At 55.4% G+C, this 26,917-nt stretch overlaps 5 protein-coding genes across 5 annotated transcripts; 3 read left to right on the top strand and 2 right to left on the bottom strand.

Moving 5' to 3' along the window:
* Positions 1-855: 855 nt before the first annotated feature.
* On the top strand, positions 856-3,791 carry INS49_007573 (uncharacterized protein; the record flags this gene model as incomplete). Its single annotated transcript, XM_043168336.1, has 5 exons — positions 856-863; positions 1,060-1,247; positions 1,321-1,512; positions 1,577-3,714; positions 3,774-3,791. The coding sequence occupies 5 exons, from the start codon at positions 856-858 to the stop codon at positions 3,789-3,791; spliced, it is 2,544 nt and encodes an 847-aa protein (XP_043016795.1).
* Positions 3,792-4,487: 696 nt separating this feature from the next.
* INS49_007572 (uncharacterized protein) lies at positions 4,488-7,351 on the top strand (the record flags this gene model as incomplete). Its single annotated transcript, XM_043168335.1, has 4 exons — positions 4,488-4,552; positions 4,627-4,745; positions 4,810-6,773; positions 6,896-7,351. The coding sequence occupies 4 exons, from the start codon at positions 4,488-4,490 to the stop codon at positions 7,349-7,351; spliced, it is 2,604 nt and encodes an 867-aa protein (XP_043016794.1).
* A 1,338-nt stretch (positions 7,352-8,689) lies between these two features.
* On the bottom strand, positions 8,690-10,555 carry INS49_007571 (uncharacterized protein; the record flags this gene model as incomplete). The annotated part of the gene is made up of 2 exons (XM_043168334.1): positions 8,690-8,796; positions 8,857-10,555. 2 exons carry the CDS (start codon positions 10,553-10,555, stop codon positions 8,690-8,692), a joined length of 1,806 nt encoding a protein of 601 aa, XP_043016793.1.
* Positions 10,556-13,270: 2,715 nt separating this feature from the next.
* On the top strand, positions 13,271-15,636 carry INS49_007570 (uncharacterized protein; the record flags this gene model as incomplete). Its single annotated transcript, XM_043168333.1, has 2 exons — positions 13,271-14,732; positions 14,798-15,636. The coding sequence occupies 2 exons, from the start codon at positions 13,271-13,273 to the stop codon at positions 15,634-15,636; spliced, it is 2,301 nt and encodes a 766-aa protein (XP_043016792.1).
* Positions 15,637-16,453: 817 nt separating this feature from the next.
* Positions 16,454-26,288, bottom strand: INS49_007569 (uncharacterized protein; the record flags this gene model as incomplete). Its single annotated transcript, XM_043168332.1, has 3 exons — positions 16,454-17,548; positions 17,613-26,091; positions 26,236-26,288. The coding sequence occupies 3 exons, from the start codon at positions 26,286-26,288 to the stop codon at positions 16,454-16,456; spliced, it is 9,627 nt and encodes a 3,208-aa protein (XP_043016791.1).
* Between the last annotated feature and the right edge of the window lie 629 nt (positions 26,289-26,917).

Raw genomic sequence — 26,917 nt, 5'->3', positions numbered from 1 at the left:
TATCCGTCGAGGCACAGGTGCGGCAGACAGAGCTCTCCATCGCCCCAGAAACTGCTGATCTCACCATGACACAGAAGGCGAGCCGGTGCCGTCGGGGCTCTGGACACTGATGATGGGGAGGAGTCACACTCTCGGCCTGATGACAGATCAAACCAGAGGCTGAGAGGCGTGTGTAAATTTGTGTTGCATGTGGGATTGGTGTGTGTGAGCCGTCGCCCTCGGCGAGCAGTCACTCCGTCTGGCAGCTCGAGGGGGTGGCAAGCTTGATTGGCCTGGTTGGTGTTTTGGGCGAAGCTTGCAACAGCTCCAGAGTCTAGGGCTAGACCATGGCATTGTTTGCAAGTGAAGCGCCGCCCTGCCTCCCGTCTGGGGCCCGCGGCACGTCGGCCCACTTTGCAAATGCCTGGTGGTGGGGCTGGTGTTGGATTGGGCTTCAGCGAAAATCTATCACCCCGCACCCACATTGCCCGTTTCTTCTTCCCTCCCTCTTTTTTTCCCTTCTCCCACCAGCGCAAAGCCTTGACGGCGAGATTCTGTAGGTCCAACCCAGCCCATCCATTGCCCCCCCTTTCCCAACACCAACACCTCCTGCAACAGACTCCTGGACTGCTTTCTCCGGACCTGTGGCTCCTCGCCGAAAAGCATCCAGGCACCATCCAGTCGACGCAGCTAACGACCCCGCGCAGTCCTCTTTAATCAGCAGGTCAAAACCCCGAGTCTTGAGTCTGCCCGGCGTTGCGATCTTCTCCCCCTTCGCCGCCACAAAATCTTTGCCGTTCTCGAGGCATTCACCCCAATCCCCAAGCACACAGAAGACATATCATTTAGACAGGTTTCATTGTCAATACCGTCAAAATGGTCAAGTAAGTCCCAGAGCCCACAGGCTGTTCTCCTGCAGCTGCTGCCCCCCCGAACCTTGTCGAGGGCAACCCGCACAAGCACAATCATAATCGTGCCATGGTGTCGGACCACCCACAATGCACCACCAAACCAGTCCTGAGGAGAGAGGAACACTACAAAGCATGAGGACCATTTCTTTACTAACTGTCCTCTGTCTAGCTTCACCGTCGATGAGATCCACGATCTCATGAAGAAGCCGAGCAATGTTCGTAACATGAGTGTTATTGCTCATGTCGACCACGGCAAATCTACCCTGACCGACTCTCTGCTGGCCAAGGCCGGTATCATCTCCACCGGAAAGGCTGGTGATGCCCGTGCCACAGACACTCGTGCCGACGAGCAGGAGCGTACGTTCTGCCCCCGGGTTCCCGTCCCGTCCGCCAAGCTGCTGGCGACGACAAATATGCTGACCCCTAGCAGGTGGTATCACTATCAAGTCTACTGCCATCTCCCTGTACGCCACTCTCCCCGAGGAGGAGGACACCAAGGACATCAAGGGCCAGGAGACCGTCGGCAACGACTTCTTGATCAACCTGATCGACTCCCCCGGTCACGTTGATTTCTCCTCTGAGGTCACTGCTGCTCTCCGTGTCACCGACGGTGCTCTCGTTGGTAAGTTAGCCCCTGGCGGCCCCAAACTGTTGACCCGAGCCCGTCCACTGACACTGCTCCCCAGTCGTCGACACCGTCGAGGGTGTGTGCGTGCAGACCGAGACTGTGCTTCGACAGGCTCTCGGTGAGCGTATCAAGCCCGTTGTTGTCATCAACAAGGTTGATCGCGCTCTTCTCGAGCTCCAGATCGAGAAGGAGGACCTGTACCAGTCCTTCTCCCGAACAATCGAGTCCGTCAACGTCGTCATCTCCACCTACTTCGACAAGTCTCTGGGTGACGTCCAGGTCTACCCCGACAAGGGCACCGTCGCCTTCGGTTCCGGTCTGCACGGCTGGGCTTTCACCATCCGTCAATTCGCCACCCGCTACGCTAAGAAGTTCGGTGTCGACCGTAACAAGATGATGGAGCGTCTCTGGGGAGACAACTACTTCAACCCCAAGACCAAGAAGTGGACCAAGAACGGAACCTACGAAGGCCAGCAGCTCGAGCGTGCCTTCAACCAGTTCATCCTGGACCCCATCTTCAAGATCTTCGCTGCCGTCATGAACTTCAAGAAGGAGGAGATAAAGACTCTGCTCGAGAAGCTCGACCTCAAGCTGGCCCCTGAGGACCGTGATAAGGAGGGCAAGCAGCTGCTCAAGGCTGTCATGCGCACTTTCCTGCCCGCCGCCGACTCCCTGCTGGAGATGATGATCCTCCACCTGCCATCCCCCAAGACTGCCCAGAAGTACCGTGCCGAGACACTGTACGAGGGTCCTCAGGACGACAAGATCTACGCCTCCATCCGTGACTGTGAGGCCGACCCCACCAAGGCCGACCTCATGCTCTACGTCTCCAAGATGGTGCCGACGTCCGATAAGGGTCGTTTCTACGCCTTCGGTCGTGTCTTCTCCGGTACCGTCAAGTCCGGACAGAAGGTCCGCATCCAGGGCCCCAACTACGTCCCTGGCAGGAAGGAGGATCTCTCCGAGAAGGCCATCCAGCGTGTCGTCCTGATGATGGGTGGCAGAGTCGAGGCCATCGACGACATCCCCGCCGGTAACATCGTTGGTCTGGTCGGTATTGACCAGTTCCTGCTCAAGTCTGGTACCATCACCACCGACAAGGCTGCCCACAACCTCAAGGTCATGAAGTTCTCCGTCTCCCCTGTCGTGCAGCGATCCGTCCAGTGCAAGAACGCCCAGGATCTGCCCAAGCTCGTTGAGGGTCTGAAGCGTCTGTCCAAGTCCGACCCTTGTGTCCTGACCATGACCAACGAGTCTGGTGAGCACATCGTTGCTGGTGCTGGTGAGCTCCACCTGGAGATTTGCTTGAACGATCTCCAGAACGACCACGCTGGTGTTCCTCTGATCATCTCCGACCCCGTCGTGCAGTACCGTGAGACTGTCGGTGGCAAGTCGAGCATCACTGCTCTGTCCAAGTCGCCCAACAAGCACAACCGTATCTACATGACCGCTGAGCCCCTTGACGAGGAGCTGGCCCTGGCCATCGAGGCCGGCAAGATCAACCCCCGTGACGACTTCAAGGCCCGTGCCCGTGTCCTCGCTGACGACTTCGGCTGGGATGTCACCGACGCCCGTAAGATCTGGACCTTCGGTCCCGACACCAACGGCCCCAACCTGCTGGTCGACCAGACCAAGGCCGTGCAGTACCTCAACGAAATCAAGGACTCCGTTGTCTCTGGTTTCCAGTGGGCTTCCCGTGAGGGTCCCGTTGCCGAGGAGCCCATGCGATCCGTCCGCTGGAACATCCTTGATGTGACCCTCCACGCTGATTCCATTCACCGTGGTACCGGCCAGATCATGCCTACTACTCGTCGTGTCATGTACGCCGCCGCTCTGCTCGCCGAGCCCGCCCTGCAAGAGCCCGTGTTCTTGTGTGAAATCCAGGTGCCCGAGCAGGCCATGGGTGGTGTCTACGGTGTGCTTACCCGGAGACGTGGTATCGTCTTCGGTGAGGAGCAGCGCCCTGGTACTCCTCTGTTCACCATTAAGTCTTACCTGCCCGTCATTGAGTCCTTCGGCTTCAACGGTGACCTGCGTGCCGCCACCTCCGGACAGGCCTTCCCTCAGTCCGTGTTCGACCACTGGCAGCTGCTGCCCGGTGGCTCCCCTCTGGACCCCACCTCCAAGGTCGGTGCCATGGTCCAGGAGATGCGTAAGCGCAAGGGTATCAAGGTCGAGGTTCCCGGTGTCGAGAACGTGAGTCTTTCCCCTCAGCCCCGTGACCAAGTGGAAGCGATGCTAATTGATTTGCACAGTACTACGACAAGCTGTAAACGCCTCATCTCCATGCTCATAGACTTTTCCCACCGCCTCACACGGCGGCTTGATAGAGCGTATCTTCGGCAATGTTAGCTAGTTGCAAAGAAGACGGAAAACGGTCTACGATACTCAACCCCAAGGGTTTGGGGAGGAAAATGGCGAAGCGGATGTCAAACGACAAGCACCGGAACATATCATGATCATAGTCCGACCCGAGAGCTTGTACTTAACACTGGATTTTGGAATTTTATTGCGTTGATGAAGTCAAAAATTTGTGTCCCCATGATCTACAGCGAGTGACGATGTAAACCGTGTGATATGTGATACCTTGGTCCGAACAACAAGCTTCTATCTACAAGTCATAACATTTGAGTTATGGGAAAGCCGTTGAGGCGCGCCTCTTCTGTTACAGGAACGATTGGGTGGTGGCTCATCCATGCAGCCTACACCTAGGTACTGTAATCGTAGCTAGCATGCTTTTAGCCCCACCATAAACCCTTGCTGCAGCTTTGGAAGCTCCCGCGCGCATCGTCCCAGGAACATTTCGCAATTCCTGGACCAACTTGCCGCTCCCAAGTCACCAACCACGCGACCAACAACCTTTACAACCTTTTCCCTAGACTCAAATCACTCTCCTTCTTGTCGCTACAGCCTGGAACTTCCCACAACAGCTGTCTTTATGTCCACACGAAAGTAGAAAGCTGGGAAAGATGCTGTTTCCCGAGGAGGACTCGCCTCTGCTCAAGGCGTGGATCGTCAAGCGCCTCGAGAATACGTTCGTCGCACCCTCGATACCCGCTGCGTCTCTGGACCCTGAGCCCCAACACTGACCTTTGAGACCCAAAACAGATCTGATGCGGATGCTGATGTGCTTGCTGACTTTGTGCTGGCTCTCTTGCATCACGACGATGGCAGCGAGGACGTGAAGTCAAAATGCATGTCCGAGATGGGCAATTTCCTCACAGAAGGTAGGGCTCGGCCACCACGCGTTGCCCTGGTCATGGGGAGTATTCTGACTTATTGCGACCGCAGACCCATCGTCCTTTGTCAATGATCTTTTCGAAATAATACAGTACAGATCCTACATCCCCGGCGCTCCCCCTCCACCGAAAGCAGTCCCTGCTGCCGCTCCTCCACCTGCTCTCCCCGGCCTCGGAGACTCGAATACAGGTCAACCTGCCATTCCTACTGGTCCCGGCGGTGGCAGCGCGCGCAAGCGTGGCTTCCAGGACCGGGGCGACTTCGATGCGCCGACCGGCCGAGACCAAATCCAAGGAGGGCGACTGTACAAGCAAGCGCGTCGTGGTGGAGGCTTTGGGGCTCGCAAGGGCTACGTCGACCCCGATAGACCACAACCGATATCCCAGGACCAATACGCGTTTCAAAATACTGCAGCCCAGCATGCGCCGTCTTTCGCGCCGCCGGGCCAGGTGCCACAGATTCCCCCCTTCGATCCGAGCAATCCCTTGGAGTCGATGAGACAGCTGCAGCAAATCAGCCAGCAGATGGGGCTCTCCATGCCACCTTTCGCCGACTACTCTCAACAGCAGCCCGGCTTCCAGCACAACATACCGCCGCAGCAGGGAAGAAAAGGACGGTGTTGGGACTTTGACAGGAAGGGATTCTGTCCCAGGGGCCTCAAGTGCAAGTTTGACCACAGCACGGGGACTGAGCCCGTCTTGTACAACCTACCTGCGCCACAGCTGTCAGGGCAGATCCAGCTACCAGGTGAAGGTCCGTCTGGTTTTCGATTTCCGAGTAAACCGATCACGGGCGAGGACCTCGAGTCTTCGCGTGATTCTTTTGCGACACTTTATGATTTCAACCCTTCCTTCGAGTCTTTCAACCATTTCTTCGACGTGCTGAGTCTGACACATCAAGTAGAATACGACCCGAGTTCCGCGACACTGTCGCAACCTCCACAGATACCCCAGTTTCCTCAACAATCAGTGCCTTACCAGGGCAATGGGCATCCTAACCAGAACAGAAATAACCGCCATGGCCAGCAAAGGCGGAAGGCGGGCCAGGCTCGCGCACCATTCTCCGCGGAAGGCCCAGTCCACGATAGGACTCAGACAAAGGTTGTGGTGGAGAGCATACCTGAGGAAAACTTTGACGAGGATCAGGTACGAAATTTCTTCGTACAATTTGGTAATGTTGAAGAGGTTACGATGATGGGGTACAAGCGACTAGCGATCGTTAAATTCGACAACTGGGCCTCGGCCAATGCCGCATACAAATCACCAAAGGTAATATTCGACAACCGATTCGTCAAGGTCTATTGGTACAAGGAGGAGAAGCACGGTGATATTGCGAATGGGGGCAATGGCGTAAACGGGTTCAAGAACGGCCAGGCAGCGAACGGCGTCAAACGCGAGGAATCTACGGACGTCAAGATGGAGGAGATCGACATGGAGGAGTTCACGCGCAAGCAAGAGGAGGCGCAAAAGCTGCACGAGGAGAAGACGGCGAAAATCCGAGAGATCGAGAAGCAGCGCGAGGAGCTGGAAAAGAGGCAGAAGGAGCTGCAGGCGAAGCAGGCGGCCGAGAAACAGCGGCTCCTGGAGAAGCTGGCCGGCTCGCGCAAGAACTCGATCGAACCTGCCGGAGGCGGCGGCGGTGGCGACAACTCGGCTGCGGAGGAAAAGGGCGGCGAGGCGTCAAAGACCGAGGCGCTGAAAGCCACGCTGGAGAAGCTGCGCGGGGAGGCGGCGGCGCTGGGGATCGACCCGAACGCACAGCAGCAGGACGACGGCGCCGCGATGTCGACGCCGTACGCGCCGAGCTACGGCCGCGGCGGTAGGGGCGGATATTACAGGGGCCGCGGAGCGTATGCCCCACGGGGATCGTGGCGCGGCGGTGGGCGCGGCGGCAGGGGCAACTTCCACGCGGCATACGCTGCCTTCTCCCTAGACAACCGGCCCAAGACGGTGGCCTTATCCGGTGTTGACTTCTCGGCGCCCGAGAAGGACGAGGCGCTGAGGAGGCACCTCTTCGTAAGTGATCTCTTTCCCTTTCCCTCGGACATATTCTTCGAACCCAGCGCAGAGGTAGTGGTGGAATTTACCGGGTAGAGGGTGCAACGAAAGACATCGAAAGACTGACTAACAAACCCCAGACCTTCGGCGAAGGCGTCACCGAGATCCAGACCACGCCCGCCGTGACGCACCTCAGCTTCAGCGACCGCAAGCAGGCCGAGGCCTTCTACAACGGCCTCAAGAGTGGCAAGGTCCCCGGGATCAACGACGGCGCCGCGCCCGTCGAGGTCTCGTGGGTCGCTGGGCCCGCGGCGGCCCTCCCGGGCAGCACCACGTCTAGCGTTCATACTGCAGGCGGCGGTAGCGGCGGCGATGATGGGCTCGACTCGGCCATGGGGGGTGCGGATGATGATAATCACCACGATGAAGAAGGGGAGGGCGGAAAGGCCGACCCGCACGGCGCGGAGAGCAACGCGGCAGAAGGTGCGCAGGGCGAGTCGCAGGCGCAGCAGCATCACCAACAGCAGCAGCAGGAGCCCGGCGAGGCCAAGGAGGTGGACTACGACGTGGCCGGGGAGAACGAGTGGGACGAATAGGAAACACCCTTTGACCGTTTCTGCCGTATGCTTTAGCTCGAAAAGAGAAGGGGGGAGGGAGGTCCGCCTCTCGTCTTCACATATACGACTCTCGCCAATCGTCACGGAAAGTAGGGAAGGAAGCCCTGGCGAAGGAGTTGGGGGGAGGGCGTGTTATGTGTGTATGTATGGATGAATGGATAGATAGTCAGGTCCTCCTCTCTGTCCGAAACTGCCGGACTCAAACAGAGGGGGGGCTTCTGCATAGCATAGCATGGTATGGCATCATGGAGCAGGCGTAAATATCGATCAAGCCGGTCCAAGGTCTAGGAAAGCAAAAAAGGGGGCAATTGCATAACCCATTTCGGATTGATCTGTGCCACCTAGCATTGTACCGCGGTGTCTGTTTTTGTCTTGTGGCGGTATGGACAGACATGGGCTGAATGCTATGCACATGCACATCTGAGTCACCGAAGTAGGTTTCCGGGCCTGCTATGAATTGAGAAGGGTTGAACAAGTCAAGTATTTTGTTGTGTCTGTCAAGCCAGACGCTTCACTTTCTTGGCCTGGTTTCTTCCCTTCCCTCCGATGAAGCCGTCTCCTGCTCTCATCACCACGCCACCCCTACTTCTCACCACATTCCTCTCTTCCCTCTCCGTTTGTCTCTCCCATGACCGCGGGACGTCATCTCTGTTGAAACGAGATTGACCCTCGCCATGAAGAAAAAAGCCTCTCTGAAATGTTGAACTCCGTAGCACCGTGATGTGTTTCGTCGGGCCCGGGCGTCCCAGCCCGCGCTGCCTTTGACCTTTGCCTGCCTTGCCTGCCCTGGGGTATCTATCGTTGAGAATGAATATATATGCAGAATTGAAGGAATCCCTGTTGCCCTGGCTAATCAAGCCAGGCAAGGGTTTGACCCCTTCCATGCTTTTGCCTCGATCCGCTTCGAGGCTTTCGCTCCTTTCTCCTTCTCTTTGACGCTTCCTTCCTGTCTCTTGCGCTCTCTCTTCTCACAACTTCTTTTTTGTTGAAAAAGACATAACCACCCCCTGCACTTTTTGCTTTGCGCCGCTTGCTGCTGAAATGTTGAAAAATGTTGAATAAGCAAGAAACGCCGGCTGTGTCCCCCATATCATGCAACCCATATCGTTAAGGAAATGGTGTTCGTGTAAATGTAGTGTTGCATCGAATGCACACTGTGACTGCACCGCAGTATATACTGCAGCACTGAGCGATTAGGTTCCGTCGTGTTAAATCCAGGTCGTATCATTCATCAGTTGATTAATTGTTGTTGAGGCATTGTTGAAGCCTCTCAAATAAGTGGGGTCGTTGTTTGTAGTAGTTGCGATGTTGTTGCGATTAGTTTGGCTTGGGCCCATCGGGTTGTACCTCGACATCGAGGTCCTTGACCTGCAGTCCGCTCATGACTTCGAAAATAGTGCGTGGCTGGTGGAAGTCGTTGTTCACTGATGACCAAATTAGGTTTGTGACTGAAAAAGCGAGCATTTAGGTGAGCAGTAACTTACCAATGTTGACCAAAGACCAATCCCTCATCATGCGCTCCAACAGAATCCGGCTAGGGCTGCCTGCCTCAAAGCAGTTGGCCCAGTCCGTACCAAGCCGGAATGCCTCATCCTTCCATGCGAGGAAGCTGATAGACTCGACAATGGTTGGCTGCACAATCTCCTTACCAGGGAAGACGCCCCATGTGACCGCGTTGGGACCTTCTGACGGGGTGTTGGTGGCGAGATTACCTGCCTTGGTCACGGCGTAGTACGTCAAGTCTGGGTGCTTCTCAATGCGGGAGATGAGCTCAGGGTACACATCGGGAGAGACAAGCAGCTCAAGGTATGACTTCTGGTAAACGAAACCGTTCGACGGACCCCATCCGTAGACTGGATGAGAAGACTTCACGCCATTGACGGCAGGCTGTGAGTTGATTGTGACAAGCCCTCGCTTGTTGAGCTCGATGAGGTCGTCTTTGATGGCGTCTGCCTCGCTGGTGAGGGGAGACTCACTCCAAGGAAGCTGGTCAAGCTCGTTGTTGAGATACTTGACGAACATGGTAGCCACGTCCTTGACCGATTTGGGCTCACCCCACTTCTTGCGATTCTCCTCATTCGTCCCCGTCAAGCCAATACCGTATGCATCCAGCTCGCCGAAGGCAGGAGACCTCGAGTCGCCCCAACGGCCGTTGGGGAACTCGTCCCAGTCCATTGTCCTTGAAATGTACGACTTGTTCCTGTTGCGCCAGAAAATGGGCCGGACGTCCTCATCTCGTCGACCGAGGGCGAGAGACTGCTTCCAGGGCAAGGCCTGCTTGACAGGGCTGCGCTCAGAAGGCATCCAGTCCAGCTCCTCGAGGACCATGCGGGTGGCCTGGGCCAGGTTCATGGTGTAGAAGTGCAGGTGAGGAATGCCAGCCGCCAGGATCTTGCGGCACATGTTAGCGACGAGGGTCTTGCCGATTTCTCGAGCGGCGGCATCGTCGTTCTTGACAGGCTCCAAGGCATCCATGAACTCCTGGGGAACCCTGCACTTCATGTGGTTGACCCTCCTGAGGAAACTGGAGTAGGTGGCGATTGGCATGATGCCTGGGATGATGGGAATGTCGATTCCACGGGCTCGAACCTTGCCAACCCAGCGGAGGAAGTTGTCGACGTCGTAGAACATCTGGGTGACGATGAAGGTGGCACCGGCGTCCACCTTCTCCTTCAAGTGGTCCAACAGCTGCTCCTCGTCCTTGTTGTCGTCGCAACCCTCTGGGTACCCGGCAACACCAATGTCGAAGTGATCATGGTACGTCTTGCGTATATGGACGACCAGATCCTTTGCGTACCTGAAACCGTCGTCGGCAGCCTCCCACTTCTCCTTGTCCCTTGGAGGGTCACCTCTCAGTGCCAATATGTTGGTGCAACCGGCCTTGTATGCTTTGCGCAGGGCGTCGTTGATCTTCTCAAGCCCCATATCGGTGCATGTGAGGTGCATGCACGTCTCGAGACCAAAGTAGGCCTGGGCCTGGCTGACCATCTCGCATGTCAGCTCGGCTATGCGGCCGCCGGCGCCCCAAGTGATGTCGATGAACTTTGGGCCAAAGTGGTACATGCGCTCCATACGGTCGTAGAGATTTTGCACGCCGGTCAGTGTTTTCGGCGGGAAGTACTCGAAAGAGAAAGACGGGGCGGCCGTCTTCTCGGCATCGGCAACCATCTCCTTGATGTGCATCTTGAGGGCGGGGACGATGACGTCGTCGAGTCAAACGTATGTGGCTCAAAGAGAGATGAGAAGAGCTTCGGGGCTATTCGGAATCGTCTCGAAGGTCTGGTATATCAGCGAAAATGTCAGAGAACTGGCCGCCCAGGAGTTTCCAGACGAGCAAGCCGCTCGGGAATACGACAGCCTTGGAGAGCCAGGAACCAGCAACAGAAGAAGCGGACATTGTTAATCTCGTGTATATGTGTATGCTTGCGTGTGGGAGAGCGCCAAGACAGAATTTCAGAACAGAGAGCAGCCGGCCAGAAACAACTGCGAGCGAAGCAGGCCGGGAGTGGGAAAAAGGACATTTTCTGAGGGCTGGGCGGGGTGGTGACGGCTTACCGTTACAATCTCACAGGAATTGAATGGATCATCAGCACTTCCCCGTAAAGAACAGTCCTGGATTACACCATTGGAGACTTTAAGGGTAAGGCAGGGCAGAAGGGAGCAAGGGAGAGAAGGAAGGGAGGAGAAACAAAGTGCAGGAGGGAGTCTGTGGAGGTGGAGGTGGGATTGAGTTGGGACGGGACGGGGCACACGGGATGCGGAAGGTGGTGAGGATTTTAGGAAGCAAGCTTACCGTCAGTCATCCCGTCAGTCCGTCAGTCCGCCTGTCTCATCGGTGGCCGAGTCGGAGCCCAGCAGCCCTCGCCCAGTCCCGTCCCTTCCTTTCGATGGCCCTCGATTGGCTCGAGCGGCGCATGTTGCTGCTCACCCCACCTTCCCATCTCGCCCACGCCTTGCCCACGGTGTGATCGGGCCCTGCAGCATCCCGCGCTTGCTGATTTGATGTTTCAACGGAAAGAGCTTGGGGGAGGGGGTTTCTCCTCTGATGTGCATGCGCATGTACCTTGTATCCATGTAGGTATTTAGATGGTCTATGTAGGCTGCAGCACAATGGCGGGGTTGACTACATGGACTGGCTACATACTTGTCGAGGCCATTCGACGCTGCTTATTGTTCCTCAGCCAGTCCTGAATGCATGTGGCGTGCAGCAGTTTACTGCAGCGACAATGACTTTTGCTTGAATGCATGACCGGTAAGTCTGACAAAGCCCCACGATTTTCCAGATACCCGCCTCCGGCCTCGCTTCTGCTGGCTTTTGCTCTGTTTGGCGGGGTCTCAAGCGAGCAGAAAAACTGACTGCCGCTCTCTGTGACGATCCTGCCGCCCAGGGTCCAACCAACCGACGGCTGCTTGACGGTTGCTGTCAGCTGTCACCCACCCGTCGGACTGGCTGACAGCTGTCAGCTCAGGCAAGTCAGCAACCTTGCTCGGCTCGTCCTTGGCGACTTCATCACTCCCTCACATCGGTACAGCCTCATCCACAACCACCACAATGACGAGGGCAATTCCCCGAGCGAGAGTCACGACATGGTCCAGCTCTAGCCCACTTTCCATACAATACATGCCAATTCTACACCAGCCTTCTCCCAACAATTGAAGCTCGACCCATCAACCAGCCCAAGCTCATCAGTCACCGAGAGAGAACGTTCCACATGCCGCGTGCAGTTCTCGCCTGCCGGCGCCCGGGACTCTTCTTGGCCTCAAGTCTTACGATGAGCACTAGTAATTCCCCGTTGCTATCCTTCTCGCTCCGTCCCCCCACCGCCTCGGGTCTTTCGCGTCTCCGGCCTGCGGCTCAAGAAAGTTCTAGACAGACAGCCGGTCAACCTACATGCCTGGGTGTGTGTGTGTGCACAGGATCGGTTGCGCAGTGTGCAACTGCATATGCAGTGTGTAACTGTATATAGCCCCACGACGGGCTCAGGACACTGCGGGCCAGAGTCAGCACCCACCAACACCCCAATACCAGGCCACGCAGTCAGCAAGTTTTCTCGTTCAGGTGAGCCGCCCCTTTGAGATTGATTCTCGTGGAAAGCATTCCATCTACAAGGGTCTCCCGGTGTCCCCCACGTGTGCACGTGTCTCCTGGTAACGCGCACCTGGTTCCTGGCAACCAAGAAGCCGGGGCCGGACACGTTTGCTCCAGGGGTCCTCTCGCCATTTCCATTTTATTTTTATTTTTATTTTTATTTTTATTATTTCGTTGGGAGTGTCAGGTTCTGTTCCAACACGCCGGTACCCCCGAAAGACAGGATGAACGCTCTCCCTCGGACAGTTCCTCTCCTATCCAGCGTCTCAACCCATCGGCCTCAGAAGCCCCTTCTTGGTGTTCCGACCTGGAACCCACCGCATCCGGTTTGCGCGAGTCCACCATTGCTACTCTTCTCTGCCAGGGCCGACCTGGAGAAGGATGCGAGCAACATACCGGTGTTGGAAGTTGTCGGGACTCCCAGCTCCACAAGTGTGGTCCTGGAATAGCCTCCATGGGGTATGACTCGTGCCTATGCTGAAGCGACATGATCGCTTCAACGGGCCCCGTCCCTTTTCTGTTGTTGTCCTCACATTGTGAAACAAAGGAGATGCTTGATTCAATATTCCAGCTGAAAAACAGCAGAAGCGGCCCTCGCTAGTCAAGCCGCGATGGAGAAGTTGGGACGACGGTGGAAATCTCCGTCCTATTCCATCTGGGGTAGAATCTAACCTCTTCTACACATCAAATTCTATCACGCGCCAATCTTGACCCGTAGCTCGATTCTACACCACACACGTTCGTTACCCCAACCACATTTCACTTCTCAAGGTCGACGCAGGGCGTTGGCGCCCCCAGTATCACTCGCTATGGATCGACCGGATCGATTTAACAGTGGGGGCAGCTGGATTCGCGAGGATTCGGCATCGACGCCATATGGTGGCCCCGACAGGATCGGCTCAAGATCGTCCAAGGCCCCGATGATTCCGGCTTTTGAGACGATACAACTCAACGACATGAATGACCGGATCCGGGCGTCCCCGCAGCTTGAGTCCAGGGAAGCACCAGCACGGAAGTCAACCGTGGAGTTTGCGGATTGGTCAAATCAAACGCGTACCTTCAACTCCCGGCAGTACTGGCCGACACGAACTAGTACAGTTGATTCAGTGGATTGGACCGAGAGGAAGAACGGCGGCGACTTTGCAGACTGGCGCCAGCAACCAACAGCCATTGGGGATACCCCCAAGGAATGGCCAACTGTCAAGGTCGAGAAGGTACCAGCCCCTGAGTATGACGATGTCCCGAGAGAGCCAGAATCGCATTACAACCAGAACTTTCTCCACCCGCCTACGCCTTCACGAGAAAGCATTCTGGGTGCATTTTCGACTGATGGCCACGATAACGATGACACCACCTCACTACGATCCCGCCGACTTAGCGTCAACATGGAGCAGAGCAGCCGCTTTGGCTGGTGGACACTATGTCTTCTGCTGTTGGCACTGATCATGGTAATCCTGGCTGGTTTCTATTCGACAGGTTCGGCCACGGCCTTGATGAAGGACAAATTCTTCACGACGTCTTCGGCCAATGCGATTTTGATCTTGCGAATACTCACCGAGGCCTGCGCTCTCCTAATGGCCGCCCTTGTCGTGGTCGTAGTGGAGGATCTACAGTGGGCCCTGGCATCGCGTCCAGAAGGAGTCAGCCTGTTGCACTTTGTTGGCATGGACTCAGGCACGGGCGTCTGGGGTCTGTTGCGTCTGCTGGCGACGGCTGACTGGAAACAAAAGTACTCCAGCCTCTTTCGTCTCATGGTCATTTGCACCATCCCACTACCGGGTATCATCCTGATGGGTGACATCGCCATCGAGCTCGTCTTCTTCCCGCAGGATACCTACCCCATTTCCGCCGGCATTGGCGAATTCAATGCCTCTTATATTAGCCACATTGACTCCGTGTCGTCCACGGCTTTGCTGGTGCAGATGGGTACCCCGGCATGGTCAGACCGAGACTCATTCAGCATGGATTCTCTTGGCCGCGGAGAGGGCCTCTGCACAGTTTCAGCCACTGATCATAGCTGGACGCCCTGTGCCGAGTCGCACTTGTTAACCGGTGGCATCGTCAGCATCTCACCGCAGAAGGATGACCTCACCAAGTTGCCGGATTCGACAGCCTACGTGGTCCCCAAGACACGCATTTTGCATCTTGAATATGGCACAGTGCACGACATCGATGGTCTATATGACAACGGCAACTGCTACCTGATCGGCACAGCAGCAGCAGCTTCGTACTGGTGTACTGCTGTGGGATCAGACAAGGAGCTACTATTTGGTAAGCACAATTGCCTCTAACCTGCGCTCAGTTCCCATGGACGCTTAGTAACATCTATCAATTAGGTTCCTCGTACTGCCCACTCGCTGTACAAGCCAAGAAAGCCTGCCTAGAGGACACCACGTGGTGGAGCCCACTTGTGATGGTGTCATCTCTCTTTGTCTATGACCGCTACGGCACGGTGAACTACGACCGAGGAAACTTCTCCATCCTCTCCGTCACCAATTTAACCCCTCCCGTGCAGAAAATCGTCAAGCTGGAAGAGTACATGCTAGCGCTGTCCGCAGTGGTCCCGGGCTTCAGCCCCGCGACGACAACGAACAGCAGCACCATCCCCAACTCCAAGTCCACCATGAAGGGCGACAACTCCGCACTCGCTGTCTACGCCGTCACCGCGCTTCCGATCAACGACAACGAGGTCGCCAAGAAGCTGAGCCTGAAGGCCATCAGGAAGGCCATGAGCGTGCCCTTCAACTACTTCCACGCCAACTACTTCTCTAAGCCGTCCATCTTCGAGCTCGACACGCCACGCAAGGGCCTGAGCGACGACATGTACACGACCCTGTCCCTCGCTATCATGAGCCACCAGGTCATCGCGGGCTCGACCTCGCGCTGGCTCTTCGGCCTCATATCGGGCGTGCTGTTGACACTCTGCACTGCCATGATCATCGCCACCGCCCGCATCTCTAAGCGCCGGCCCCAGCGCTGCGGGTACCCCACGCTCGACTTCGCCGCGGTGTGCGCCGTTAAGGGCGGCATACCACAACCACCGAGCAACGAGGAGGAGAGGGGACCCGGCGGGCATCACGGGCTACATCGGAGCCTGACGCAGCTGGGCCAGCAGCCCGCTGCATTCCAAGTGGCTAGCAAGATTAAAGGTGAAAGAGTCGTGCTGGGGCGGTAAATGTGCTGTAAGGGGGGCGGAAAGAGGGCCAGAGGAGGGTCCTACGTTTCACTTCTTAAACATTACTTGATTTGCATATACTTTTTTAACGTGTGGCACGACAGATAGATGTGTTGGCACTTGGATGGGATAGAGATGACTGCATCATGGGAGCGTTGTAAATTTATTGGTAAAACTTATTGACTTGCGAATGAGAACCCAAATTTGGAAACTAGATATTTGAACAAGAAAGTGATCATGGGACAAGACGGCGACTGCCGACGTTGCATATCAGAAGAAAAGGCATTGAGACAATATGCACACACAGACTCACTTAGGCAGCAAATCAACGGGGAACAGTGGAGAAAACAGGACGAGGCAGGAGGCAAGAGAAGCAAGACTCCAAGCCACCCGGTGAATCACCCAGGGAGTCGAGACCTGTTGATTCGAGGCCATACCTGGCGATACCGGGTACACACAACAGGCCCTGTCCGGTCTTCCCAAGGGCAGTTCGTAGAAAAGGTCGGAATACGATTCGGGGGAGAAGATTATCACAAAGACAGTAACGAGCAAAGAGAACCGAGCAACGGATGTTGCAAAGTGCGGAACGGGTACGGGATCTCACAGAATCAGATTAGTTAGATTAAAAAATGGCTATACAATGCTAAACACCATTTTCCCACGCTGTGTTGCGTCCCGCATGCTATGCTCAAGGCTGAATCAACCCCACCAACTCCTAACAAAAGAACAATCTGCGCTCCATTATCCGTATGCAGCGCGACTGACCACTCCAATCTGGACCCCCCCCCCCCCCGGGTCTCTTCACAATACTCCACCATCACGAGCTCCCCAGGATCCTGCCATACGCGTCCTCCACCTCCCCGGCCAGCTCGAGCAGGCTGACGATGACGATCTGGTGCGTCAGGTTCGGCAGGCGGTCGCGGTGCAGGCCGATCCACTCGAGCGGCGGCGTCGCCTCGCCCATGTCGCGCAGCTGCGGCGTCTCGATGATGGGCGGCTCCAGCGGGTTGTACTCGTACTTGGACTGCGGGAGGTCCACCTCGGCCGTGATCTTGCCCTGCTGCGCCTTCTTCTTCTTCTCCTCCTCCTCCCCTTCGGCATCCTTGTTGTTGTTGTTGTTCCCTTTGGTGGCAGTGTCACCTTCGTCCGCCGGCGGCGCCAGCCCGGCCTGCTTCTGCGGCTCGGGCAGCACGCCCGTGACCTTGATTGCGGACGGGAGCACCACCTCCCTGCCGTAGGCCTGGGCGAGGGTCTTCGTGTGGTTGGCCCACATGCCTCGGATGTACGAGATGCGGCTGTAGTTCCACCCGACCTCGACCTTGCCCTCGAACGCGCTCTTGAAGATGTAGTCGATGTGCCTCGACTGCGGGCTCTGCCACGTCTGCATCACCGCCTCCACCTTGGGCACCTTGAGGATCGTCCCGCCCCGCGAGCCCGTCGCCGACGCCGCCACGTCTTCGACCGTCAGCTCGCTCAGCGCCTTGGGCGCCTCGATCGTCCGCACACCTGCCAGGCCGATCCGCAGCTGACCCAGCGTCAGACCCAGGATGCTGTGCACGCGCCGGTCGTCAATCGACGCGGCGAAGCGGGCTTGTGCGTTGAGCGCCTCCATCTTGAAGACCTGGTGGTCAGAGAAGGTGGTGGGGAAGACGCCGAGGTTGAGCGCCTTGAGCGTCACCACGACGTCGGTGTCGAGGGAGATGGGTGCTTTCGCTAAGACTTCATCGCCTTGAGCCTTGGAAATGGACGGCCTCTGAATCGTTGCAGTGCTCGAAGCTATCGAGCTCCTCTTCATGAACTTCTCAATCTCCTTGAGAGATGTCTGGAAGCTGGCTTTGCGCTCTGCTACGAGTTTCGTAAACGCCTGGTACAGGGCGACTCCTTGTGCGGCAGACGTCGTGGTTCCGAATATCTGTACCGCCTCGCCGTCGAAGGTGGCCACGAGCCGGTCACCGGTGCCCTTGTGATCTCCTGACATTGTACATGAGGAACTTCATTGAGGTGATGTCGGCGACGAGGAAGGCCTGGTAGTCGAACGCAGCCTTGATGCGGAACTGACTGAACGTGACTGAAGCTTGAATCATGGGGGTCTCATTCAGGGCCCGCTCTCTCTGTGGCCATTGGATCGCGGTTCGGAGCTTGAAGTCGCGCATGGCCACGAAACCGCTCATGCGGCCCTGGCTGTCAACCCCTATTCTTTCAAAACCTAGGCAAAGGTTTTGTTCCCAGTCCGAAGATTTCTTGGACGAAACCCAGAACTCGTTGATGGCGAACTTGGACTTTCCAATTGCTTGGCCAAGATCGACATTGATCACCAGAGCAGACATGGATATCGTAGCCGTCCAGGGGAAAGCTGCAGTGGCAGCTACCTGCTGGTATCTCTGCACCAGATGCCCCTGTGGTCCTTGGGACGTCTCCGTCTGCAGCTTAGCCATCGGATTCGTCGAAGTCTGGCGGACGTCCCGCGGTATCCAGATCTCCCTGAAGAGCAGGAAGTCCTGGAGCTGCTTTGCGTTGACAGAAACCTCCATAGGACTAAACTTCAGGATAGCCGACACGCCGCTGATGCCGCTAACGTGCTTGCTGTTCATCAGAGACAAGACAATCGAGTCCACGTTGAACTGACCTGTCTCTTCCCGTGAGTACACATGGCGGACAGAGGCGTGGAGATTGGCAATGGCTCCCGACATAGCAAAGAAATTCCCTTGGTCAGCAGAGGCGACAGTATTGACAGTGAAGTACATGTCGTCGAAGGCAGCCGACGCCGCCACGCGTGCGATGGGTTGACAGCTCAGTGTGAACTCCTGCTTGCAGATACGCAGACCCAAATTCAGCTTCAGTCGGCCGATGACGGCACTCGGATCAAGCAGGTAGTCCTCCTGGGCAGCCTTAGTCTTAGCAAGGGCTTGCTGCGGCTCGACGTTCTTGTCCGACTCGTTCGCGAGGACTTCCTTGATGCTCGACGTCATGTCTAGCACCAGAGGGACGAACGATGGGTAAAGCGTGTTGCTCGAGGCGTCGATTTTGATTTCGCCATACAGAGAGGGATCCTCGTTACCGGGATCTCTGTACTCAACCTTGAATGCGACACCTGGAGACTTCATGACCGTACTGCTGCCGGTGTCGTCGGCAGTGAATTGCCCATATTTACCGGCTAGACCAGCGCGCGTCGCCCTCGATGAACGGAAAGTGTCGTCGACTTCCTTCTTCGCGGCTAAGTAGACGACAGCTCCAGCGAAGTCCGCGTCGACTAGGAACGATTCCATCCTCTTGTTTCCAAACAAAGCCTTGCGTGGCTCTGCTGGCTTCTCTGCTGATGCCGCTGCTTGACTTGGTCTCCTTGGTGGATTCCAGTGTTGTGAGGCCTTTCGTACATTTTTGACGGACAAGTTGATGGAGTCAGCCACGTTAGACACGGGGATGACAAATCCAGATGTGAGACGCAGGTTCAGAGACTTGCCAACAGCCTGGAAAGCCATGCGGCGAGTATTCGATGTGGATACATAAGCCACATTGAAGACCACCTCAGGCATCAGTGCTGAGTTAGCAGACCGCAGCCTCTTGTCCTGGCCGATTGGAACCGTCTGCACCTGGAAGTTCTCGATCGTAAGTCTGGCAGAATTTCTTGTGCGCGTGCCCAGCTCGATCTTGTCCCACGTAAAGACCAGGTCCTCCTTGCCTTCCACAGGCTCCTCACTCCCAGTCAGGACAAGCCAGCAGATCTGCATTTTGCGAATCTCAAAGTTGTACCTGATTGTGGAGAGGAAGGAGTCAAGGAAGTCTGTCTCTTCTTGTCCTTGCTCATCGTTGATGGTGATCTTGGGCTTGGTCTGCCTCAGCTTGCGCAGCAGTTCGAGCTCGCGGGATGTGTCAAGGTCCTTGATCTTGTCACCCATATACCCGAGGACGTCGACAGCCGTGGAAATGGTCTCTGGAGAGAGAATCACGTCAAAGCCATCGGTAGCAACGTTGAAATGTCTCTGTTCGGACCCATCTTCTGCAGCCTTTGAGGTCGCCGTGATAAGGGCGCCAAAAGCCAACCTGCCGCAAGTTCGAACGTCGGCCTCTGTGCCTCTGGCGATCTCCATTTCAATCTGCCGTAGGTTGACATGTACCTCTGGGAAATCCAGGATTGGCCTATGAGCCTCTGGCCGATTGCCGATTCGCAAGTGAACGCCACCCAGGTGGAAGAGAATGTGGGCCAATGGCTCTGCGGCCGACTTCAGGGGCGAGTTTCCAAATATCTCGAGACCCTCACAGGTGACATGAGCGATATACACCAAGGCCGTCTTTGGGTCATCCGTCGGCATGTTATCATGCTGTGGAGTAGGTGATCCCTGGCCAGTGTCGAAGGTCTCACGAATATGTCTTTGGATAAGCTGCACCTGTTCTTGGATGTCATCAACCGAGCTTGATATTTCAGGCCTATTCAAGGCGCCGAGCAAGCTGTAGACTGCAGACGCGTCCAGCTGGATGAGCTCAATCGACGCAAATGTGCTGACGTGGGTCTCGCCCTCGCTCATGAGAGTCGTCACCCTTCCATTGGTTGGGGGTATTTGAAGGAGTGATAGAGACCGCGGCTTGTTATTGACTCTGATCTGAATCTCGTGGGAGTTCTCCTTGACGTCGAAATCAAAGATAATTTCCTTTCCAAAGTTGGCGGCCATGGCAGCACGAGCGACAACGCCTGACACACGATACGTCAAGGACTGCAGCAGAGGAACGCTGATGTAGTACTCATCCAGGAACAAGGCAAGATTCACTCTGAACGATGACAGCCTGTCCTTGATCTTTGGTTGTGGTTGCTTAGGCTTTGGTGATGATGAAGATGGCAAATGGCTCTTCAATCGGTAGAGTTGCGCTGCTTCATCCCTGATCACGAGATCGAGGACTTCCAACAGACCGATTGGGTCTTGCTGGATTGCAAAAGAAAGCTTTTTGCTGCTTGCCGAGGCTTTGATCACATGGGAATCAGTCGTCTCTGTGGCCTGTAACGTGTGGGAGACAATCACAGCCGGATCACGCAGCTGGAAGACACCGATGACTTGAGTGTGGCTGCGTAGGCGAGATGTGAAGGCCTCACAACTAAGGACAAAGTCCGTGTCAGTGACATCTTTGGAGTCATGTCGGACGAGCGCAGACGCCTTCATGCCATCAGCAAGAGATACTGAATTGAGGTTGATAGCATCGAATGCTATCTCGCCGCGGCCGATGGACATCACGGCATGGAGAGGCTTGCCAACCGACTTCGAAGAGGGTTTGGCGGTCTCTTCAGCTCGAGCTTCCTTCTGGCTCTGCAGTCTGGTGAAAAGCTTCAAAACATCCTCGGCGAGCTCGCACAGATCCCAGTTCAGTCTTATTGCAGCTTCGCCGCAGTAGACATTGAGCATTGTGATGGAGGCCGCTTCGGCCCCAGATTCTGGGCTGGCCTCCGAATTCGACAAGTTCCTGTCCTGGAACCTGGCAGTGACATCCGTTAAAACGATCTCATTCTGCTTCGGACCAGGGTCGAGTACGAATTGTGTGTCGCGGAGGCGCATGACAGCGAGGAATGCCATATCTGTGTCGTGCGATGGTGGTTTTGTGCTGACATCCTTGCCGAATATGTTTTGTACGAGCTCCGAATTAGTTATACTGCTGAGATCCCAATTCCTCCAACGTTCAAAAGCGTGCACGACCTGCTGCCGAACGTCCGCAGGAAACTCAAATTCAGAGCCCAGGCAATCCAGCTCCAGTCGCTCTTTGCTGTTTGGGTTCAACGCGGTCCACATCTGTCTCAACCGGGCAACGAGCTTCCACGAGTCGTAGGTTCGCAGGTGCTCCTTCGCGGATCGTAGGACAGCTGACGGTCGGATCAAAAATGTCGGATCAATAGCATCATGTCCTTCGCTCACAAGCTTGTAAGTCAAATACTTGATGAGCCTGCCCTCGCGAGCGAGCGTTGGCGTGAACACTTTCTCCAATTCAGTCGCCAGTGTGGTCGTTCGGCGAATGAGCGATGCGAGATACTCAATCTTTTCTGACGATATGCTGCTGGTTATGCTTCCGACTTCTCCATCGAGGTATGTCATATCTTTAGTACCCATGGAGATCATAACATTCTCGACTTGTGCCTTGACAGCTGCATGCGTATCAAGGTGCGAGGCGAGACGCTCAGCTGCTGAAAGCTCGAGGACACCAAGTCTCACGTGGAATGAGCTCTTCTCCTGGATGGTGGTAAAGTCGAAAGGATCTTCCCACGAGCTCTGAGTCCTGGTTGTGAGCACGAGGTCGCTCACGTGGGCATCGTACTGGTCCTCTTCCTCTTGAGGTGGTTCCGATGAGTCCAATTCAGACGCATTGACGAATCTCAAATTTGCCTTGGGTATCCTCAGCATTAGGTCGCTGAATTTTCCTTGCATCTTCTTCTTGCTTTGTTTGGAGAAAATGTCGCCCATTGCATCGACCTGCAAGGAATCGAGTATGTCCTCCGGATTCGAAGGTTGGAGCGCAGAGATAAGCGAAGATATGCTCTTGACAGCAATCGGATTGAGGAATGCCGTTAATCCCGCGGGCAGCTCTACCATCAGACTCGAGTACGCGCTATCTTCTTTCATGTTAGCTGGGTCAACATCCTCTAGGTCGAAAGCCGTGGCTGAGCCAGCGGCTTCCTCGTCCGTTTCGATGCTAGTCTCGAGAGTCTCTGTGATGTCTGGCTGGACTGTCTCGAGAGGGAAGTATGGTGCAAAGTATTGACTGGAGAACGCCACCGTGTTGTGAACCTGGTCTCTTCTGTCTGCAACATCAGCGTACGCACTGTAAAAAGCCGAGTGACGACCGGTGGATGCTGAAGGATCCCTGCGGTGTAGGCTCTGCTGCCCGATTGCTGTCAGAGGCCGGAGTCCTTCCGGCAGCCTCGAATGGCGCGAAGACTGCCGAGAGCTCAAGGGTCGTTTGATGCTGCTTTGGCTCGAACTTGATACGCTCAGGAAGGATGATTTGTGCTTGAGGCCCCTAAGGTGTTGCGATGTGCCGCTGGATAACAAGGAGACTTTATCGTATGGCACGTCCTCCTCGCCCGTTGGCTGCGGTACAGGTGGCACAGGCTGAGCCATAGGGTCGATTGGTTCTGGGGTGAAATTGCCGAGGAGACCCGGCTGAAGGAGGAAAGGGGTCCGCAAGCTCCTCTGATCTTCACGTCTAATGAGCTCTTGCTGAAGCTTGCGCTCATTGGAGAAGTCAAACTTCCGTGCTATGCTCGCCAGGTGGATACTCGTTCGAACCAAGAGGTTTGTCTCGACTGTATCATAGGACCTCGATCGTTGCCTGGACGCAGACTCGGCATTCACACAAGATAGCTGGATATCCGGTATCTTGACATTGGCTCGTTTGGAATAGTGCGATCTCGCCCAGTCATTAAAGTTGACATCAATAGAGCCGGTCGAGAAGAGGAAGGCGGCCTCTTCAACGTGAAGCCACAGCCGGACGGACAGCACCGCAACGCGTAGGAATGTTACATCGTACAGGATGACTGACGAACTAGGGACCAACGCATTCTCGTCGTCGTCAAAGCTGAGGCCAAAGGCTTTCCCTCCTCGCATAAGGGCAGTGAGGAAATCAGCAGTGCACTCTCCGGTAATAGCACCAATGCCTAAGTCCCAATTGCAGAGATATGTCGGCTCTGTTGGCGGCAATCCAAATACACGATGTCCATAGACGGTGATGCCGTCAATAAACATCTGAGTGGTGGTGGTTGCACTGAGAGGCGTCTCTTGGCCACTTTCGCCGTGTCCCAAGGATAAGTGGAGTGGGCTGATAACCAAGTCCAAATCCATGTAGTAATTCGTGAACCGTAGGTCTGCAGAGAGATGTGTCCCGTCGATCTGCACGTTGTTTTCCGAGGAATAAAGATTGGCAGGCAAAAACAGCTTGGGGTCATCAAGTCTGACACTCAACATCACATCCATGTCATTGGACTTCTTGAACGGCGGCTTTGCAGCGAGCTCCGCGTCAGGGTTTTTCTCTTTCGCATCAAGCATCTCTTGATATTCTTCCAATGTCTTGAAATGCATGTCGTCGCCGAAGTAGTTGTCCTTCAATTTCATGACATACCTAATGACAAATCCGTAGAGGTGGACTACAGGAGACTGTCCGTTCACGTTGACAACGAGCGTGTCTGTCAATGCTGGGGAAGTTCCAGCATTGTAATGGTACTGGCCATCAACAACCAGATTCTCCAGATGACCAACGGACATAGATTTGACAAAGCTCGCTTGGGTATTCCATGGCGGAACGTGCAAGCTGATAAACGCCTCTTCGGCGCGGACATCGAAGGGAACCATGCTTCGAGACGGCCGAAATTTGTCAAGTGAGATGCATGTACTCGACTCCAGCAGGGGGCTCGTGACAATGATATACGCGTTGTCCTCGGGGTCTGTCGGCTTGTTGATGATGTTGCCGTCATTCACATTGAGGTACAGCTTCAGGTTCGAGAAATGCAAGTCCAGGAAGTACTTGAAAGGTGTGAAGACGAGGTATTCGGCAGGCGGTCCGCTTGACCAGTCATTGACAAGATCGGTCAAGAGGAAGATGTGGTCTCTGAGAATGAACAGCTCTAGTGCGTCGGTGGTGATATCGAACCGCCATTGGCGAAGCGCATTCCACTTAAGAGGCGTGGAGAGATCGCAGGAAATGCGCTGCTTGCCGGATCGCCAAAGCAATTCGTGGTTGATGCTGCTTGTAATCTCGGTCTTTGGGAAGTCAAGGTCAAGTGAGCTGGAGAACCCATGGGTATTTGCGACCATGTCCATCGAGTACGATATTGTAGCATTGGCTGCGATCTTAACATCAAGCCATCCATATTGACGTTCGTAACCACCCGTGGCACCTTGATCAGACTGCTTGAGCCGATTTCTCGTGCTGCGTTTGTCGCGGTCCTTGTCGGTCCTCATGGGAGGTTCCTGGCCTCTGAACCTCCAATTCTTCGACTCCTCTCGGATCGGTACACGGAGAGTCACCTCGTCATCGAGCTCAACATACAATTTGAATTGGGTGGGGACCCTGCTGGCTCCTATCGGAAGCTTCTCAGCTGGTTGGGAGTCTTTGCAAAGCCCCGGGAAGAAGACCCGTTGTAGTTCCGCACGGTGGCGATCCGCCCACGGCCCGTAGTTAACGAAGCCGCCTTTGATTGACAAATTGATGCCCCAGGCAGGCGAATCATCACCGTTGATGTTTGCACCATCGCCGGACCTTGTTGCCTTCTCAACTGTACCGGGCCGCCGAGGCGCAACTAGGGTCGGGGTGTCCCAGTATATTGTGATGGTTGCTTCAGGCGTGTCCATGATCGTGTTCACAGCAGCATATTCCACACCAGCCCATCGCAATTGTTCATTCCGTTCGAGGTCGTCCAGGTATCTCGAGAGACCTTGCCAATGGCTGGACCCAGGCGTTTGTCTGTCCGCAGTAGCGATTGGGGTGCGTTCCCCCGGAGAGAACGACTCGACAGACGATCTCCAGAAGGGAACCAGATCCCGAAGCTGAGATAAGGCTTTACGTCGGTAGCGGCGGAAGAATGAGCGCTTTGGCAGAGGAGCGGAATCCTTTGCGACTTGTTTCTCTCGAACTGCCCTGTCGACTTGATCCTCCCTGTAATCTAGATTGTCCCTCATCTCAATGACAGGGGAATCGAGTTTGATCTTGTAGATCTGGCGGTACGGGTCAGGCGTTTCGGTCGCACTTGCATCGATCTCACCTGAAAATCCCTTGGCGTTGACAATCATGATAGCCTGCGTGTTCTCGTTGCCCATGACCACGGCAGCCTTGTTGCATTGCAGGTTGATCGGGTAGAACTGGAGCAAGAGCGGGAGTTCGTCTTTGGAGTCAGAGTTGTCTTGATACGCCGCGTTGTCATCGTCTGACCCCGAGGACTGGAAGGTTGCCTTGGGCTTTCCGAAGCCATTCATACTGCTCTCTCCTGACTCCGCTCGATTTGAGGTGGACTTCAGTGGCGAGGCGTCCCGGGGAGGCACGTTTGACGTCTTTTCAGCGCGCCGCCTCAGCTTGGAATGCTCCTCCTCCTTTGGGACAGGAGTGGTAGAGGCTTCATCATCGACCAAGCCGGCCAAAACGGTGTCATAGGCGGCGCTGCGGTTGTAAATGAACCACTCCAGCCCAGACATAACGACGTTCACCCGACATGGCAGCTTCGAGTTCTTGTCGTTTTTGCCTTGCGCATAATCTTGGATTCCAACCCTCGCTCTTTCGATATCTGCATCTCGGACTCGCCATTGCCAGTACGACCATGTTATGTATGCATCGTGTACAAAGATAGTCTCGTTGTTCCCATGGTATCGGAGCCCCTTGATAAATATGCGGCCGGCTAGCAAGGAGATCTGGAGGGCTTTGATGTCGATGTATATGCCGTACACGTTCCAAACATACGATCGGAGCAGGAGGGACACGAGTGAGGCTACCGCTCTGTTGAAGTATCCGAGAAAGAAGACGGAGAGTACGAGTGCGGTAAGACACCAGGCGAGGAAGATGCTAAACGAGAGGCGGTGTTAGTGCCAGATCCTCCAAGAAAGGGGCCGCCAGTTTGCGACCTGGGGAGAGTTGGCATACCCGCTGAAAGGGGAGTTCTCGAAGGGGCTCTCAACCAAAGGACTTCTGGCCATCTTGATTCCGACAAAGAACCAGGCCTTCTCTCAAGTCGCTGCGGTCGCTTGCGCCGGTGGTGGTCGCAGCTCTCGGTGCTTCCCAACCTGTAAGCTTCTCTGCACTTGACTACCTTCGCCATGCCTCATTCCATGCCATGCCCTTTTCAGTCCGAGTCGCAGATGGATTATCGGAGGCGTATCACAAACGAGGGAGCTTGTCGGATTAGATCGACGTTCGCAGCGGATCAATGGGGTGCGCAATCGTTTGTTGGTATTAGCGAGGCGTCGCGTGAAGCTTCAAATCCCCAGATAATTGCCCAGGTTAATGAACGGACGAACATGGACAGGGGTCGTTGGCAGCTGCATGGGCCGAATGCACCTGTGCGTGACGTACCGTCCGTGCTGAGATCTACTTAACTCCGGCTTAAATTCGGCTAATTGATGACGTCGAGCCACGCACGTATTGAGCGTATATTGCGAAACAAAAATAGTCCGTAGAAATCATAATTTGTTGCAGTATCATCGACTTTGCGATCAATAAAAATCATGTCAAGTTCTGAGATCCGTCTTGTCACTGTGAGGCTGTGAGTGATGGCCGCCCTCGCCGGTGACTCTGAAGCCAAGTGAGCACGCGCTCCTCCGCAAAA

This window comes from Diaporthe citri (genome assembly GCF_014595645.1).
Source record: "Diaporthe citri strain NFHF-8-4 chromosome Unknown scaffold_23, whole genome shotgun sequence".
In the NCBI taxonomy this organism is placed as follows: domain Eukaryota; kingdom Fungi; phylum Ascomycota; class Sordariomycetes; order Diaporthales; family Diaporthaceae; genus Diaporthe; species Diaporthe citri.
This window is presented reverse-complemented; position numbering and strand designations above follow the sequence as displayed.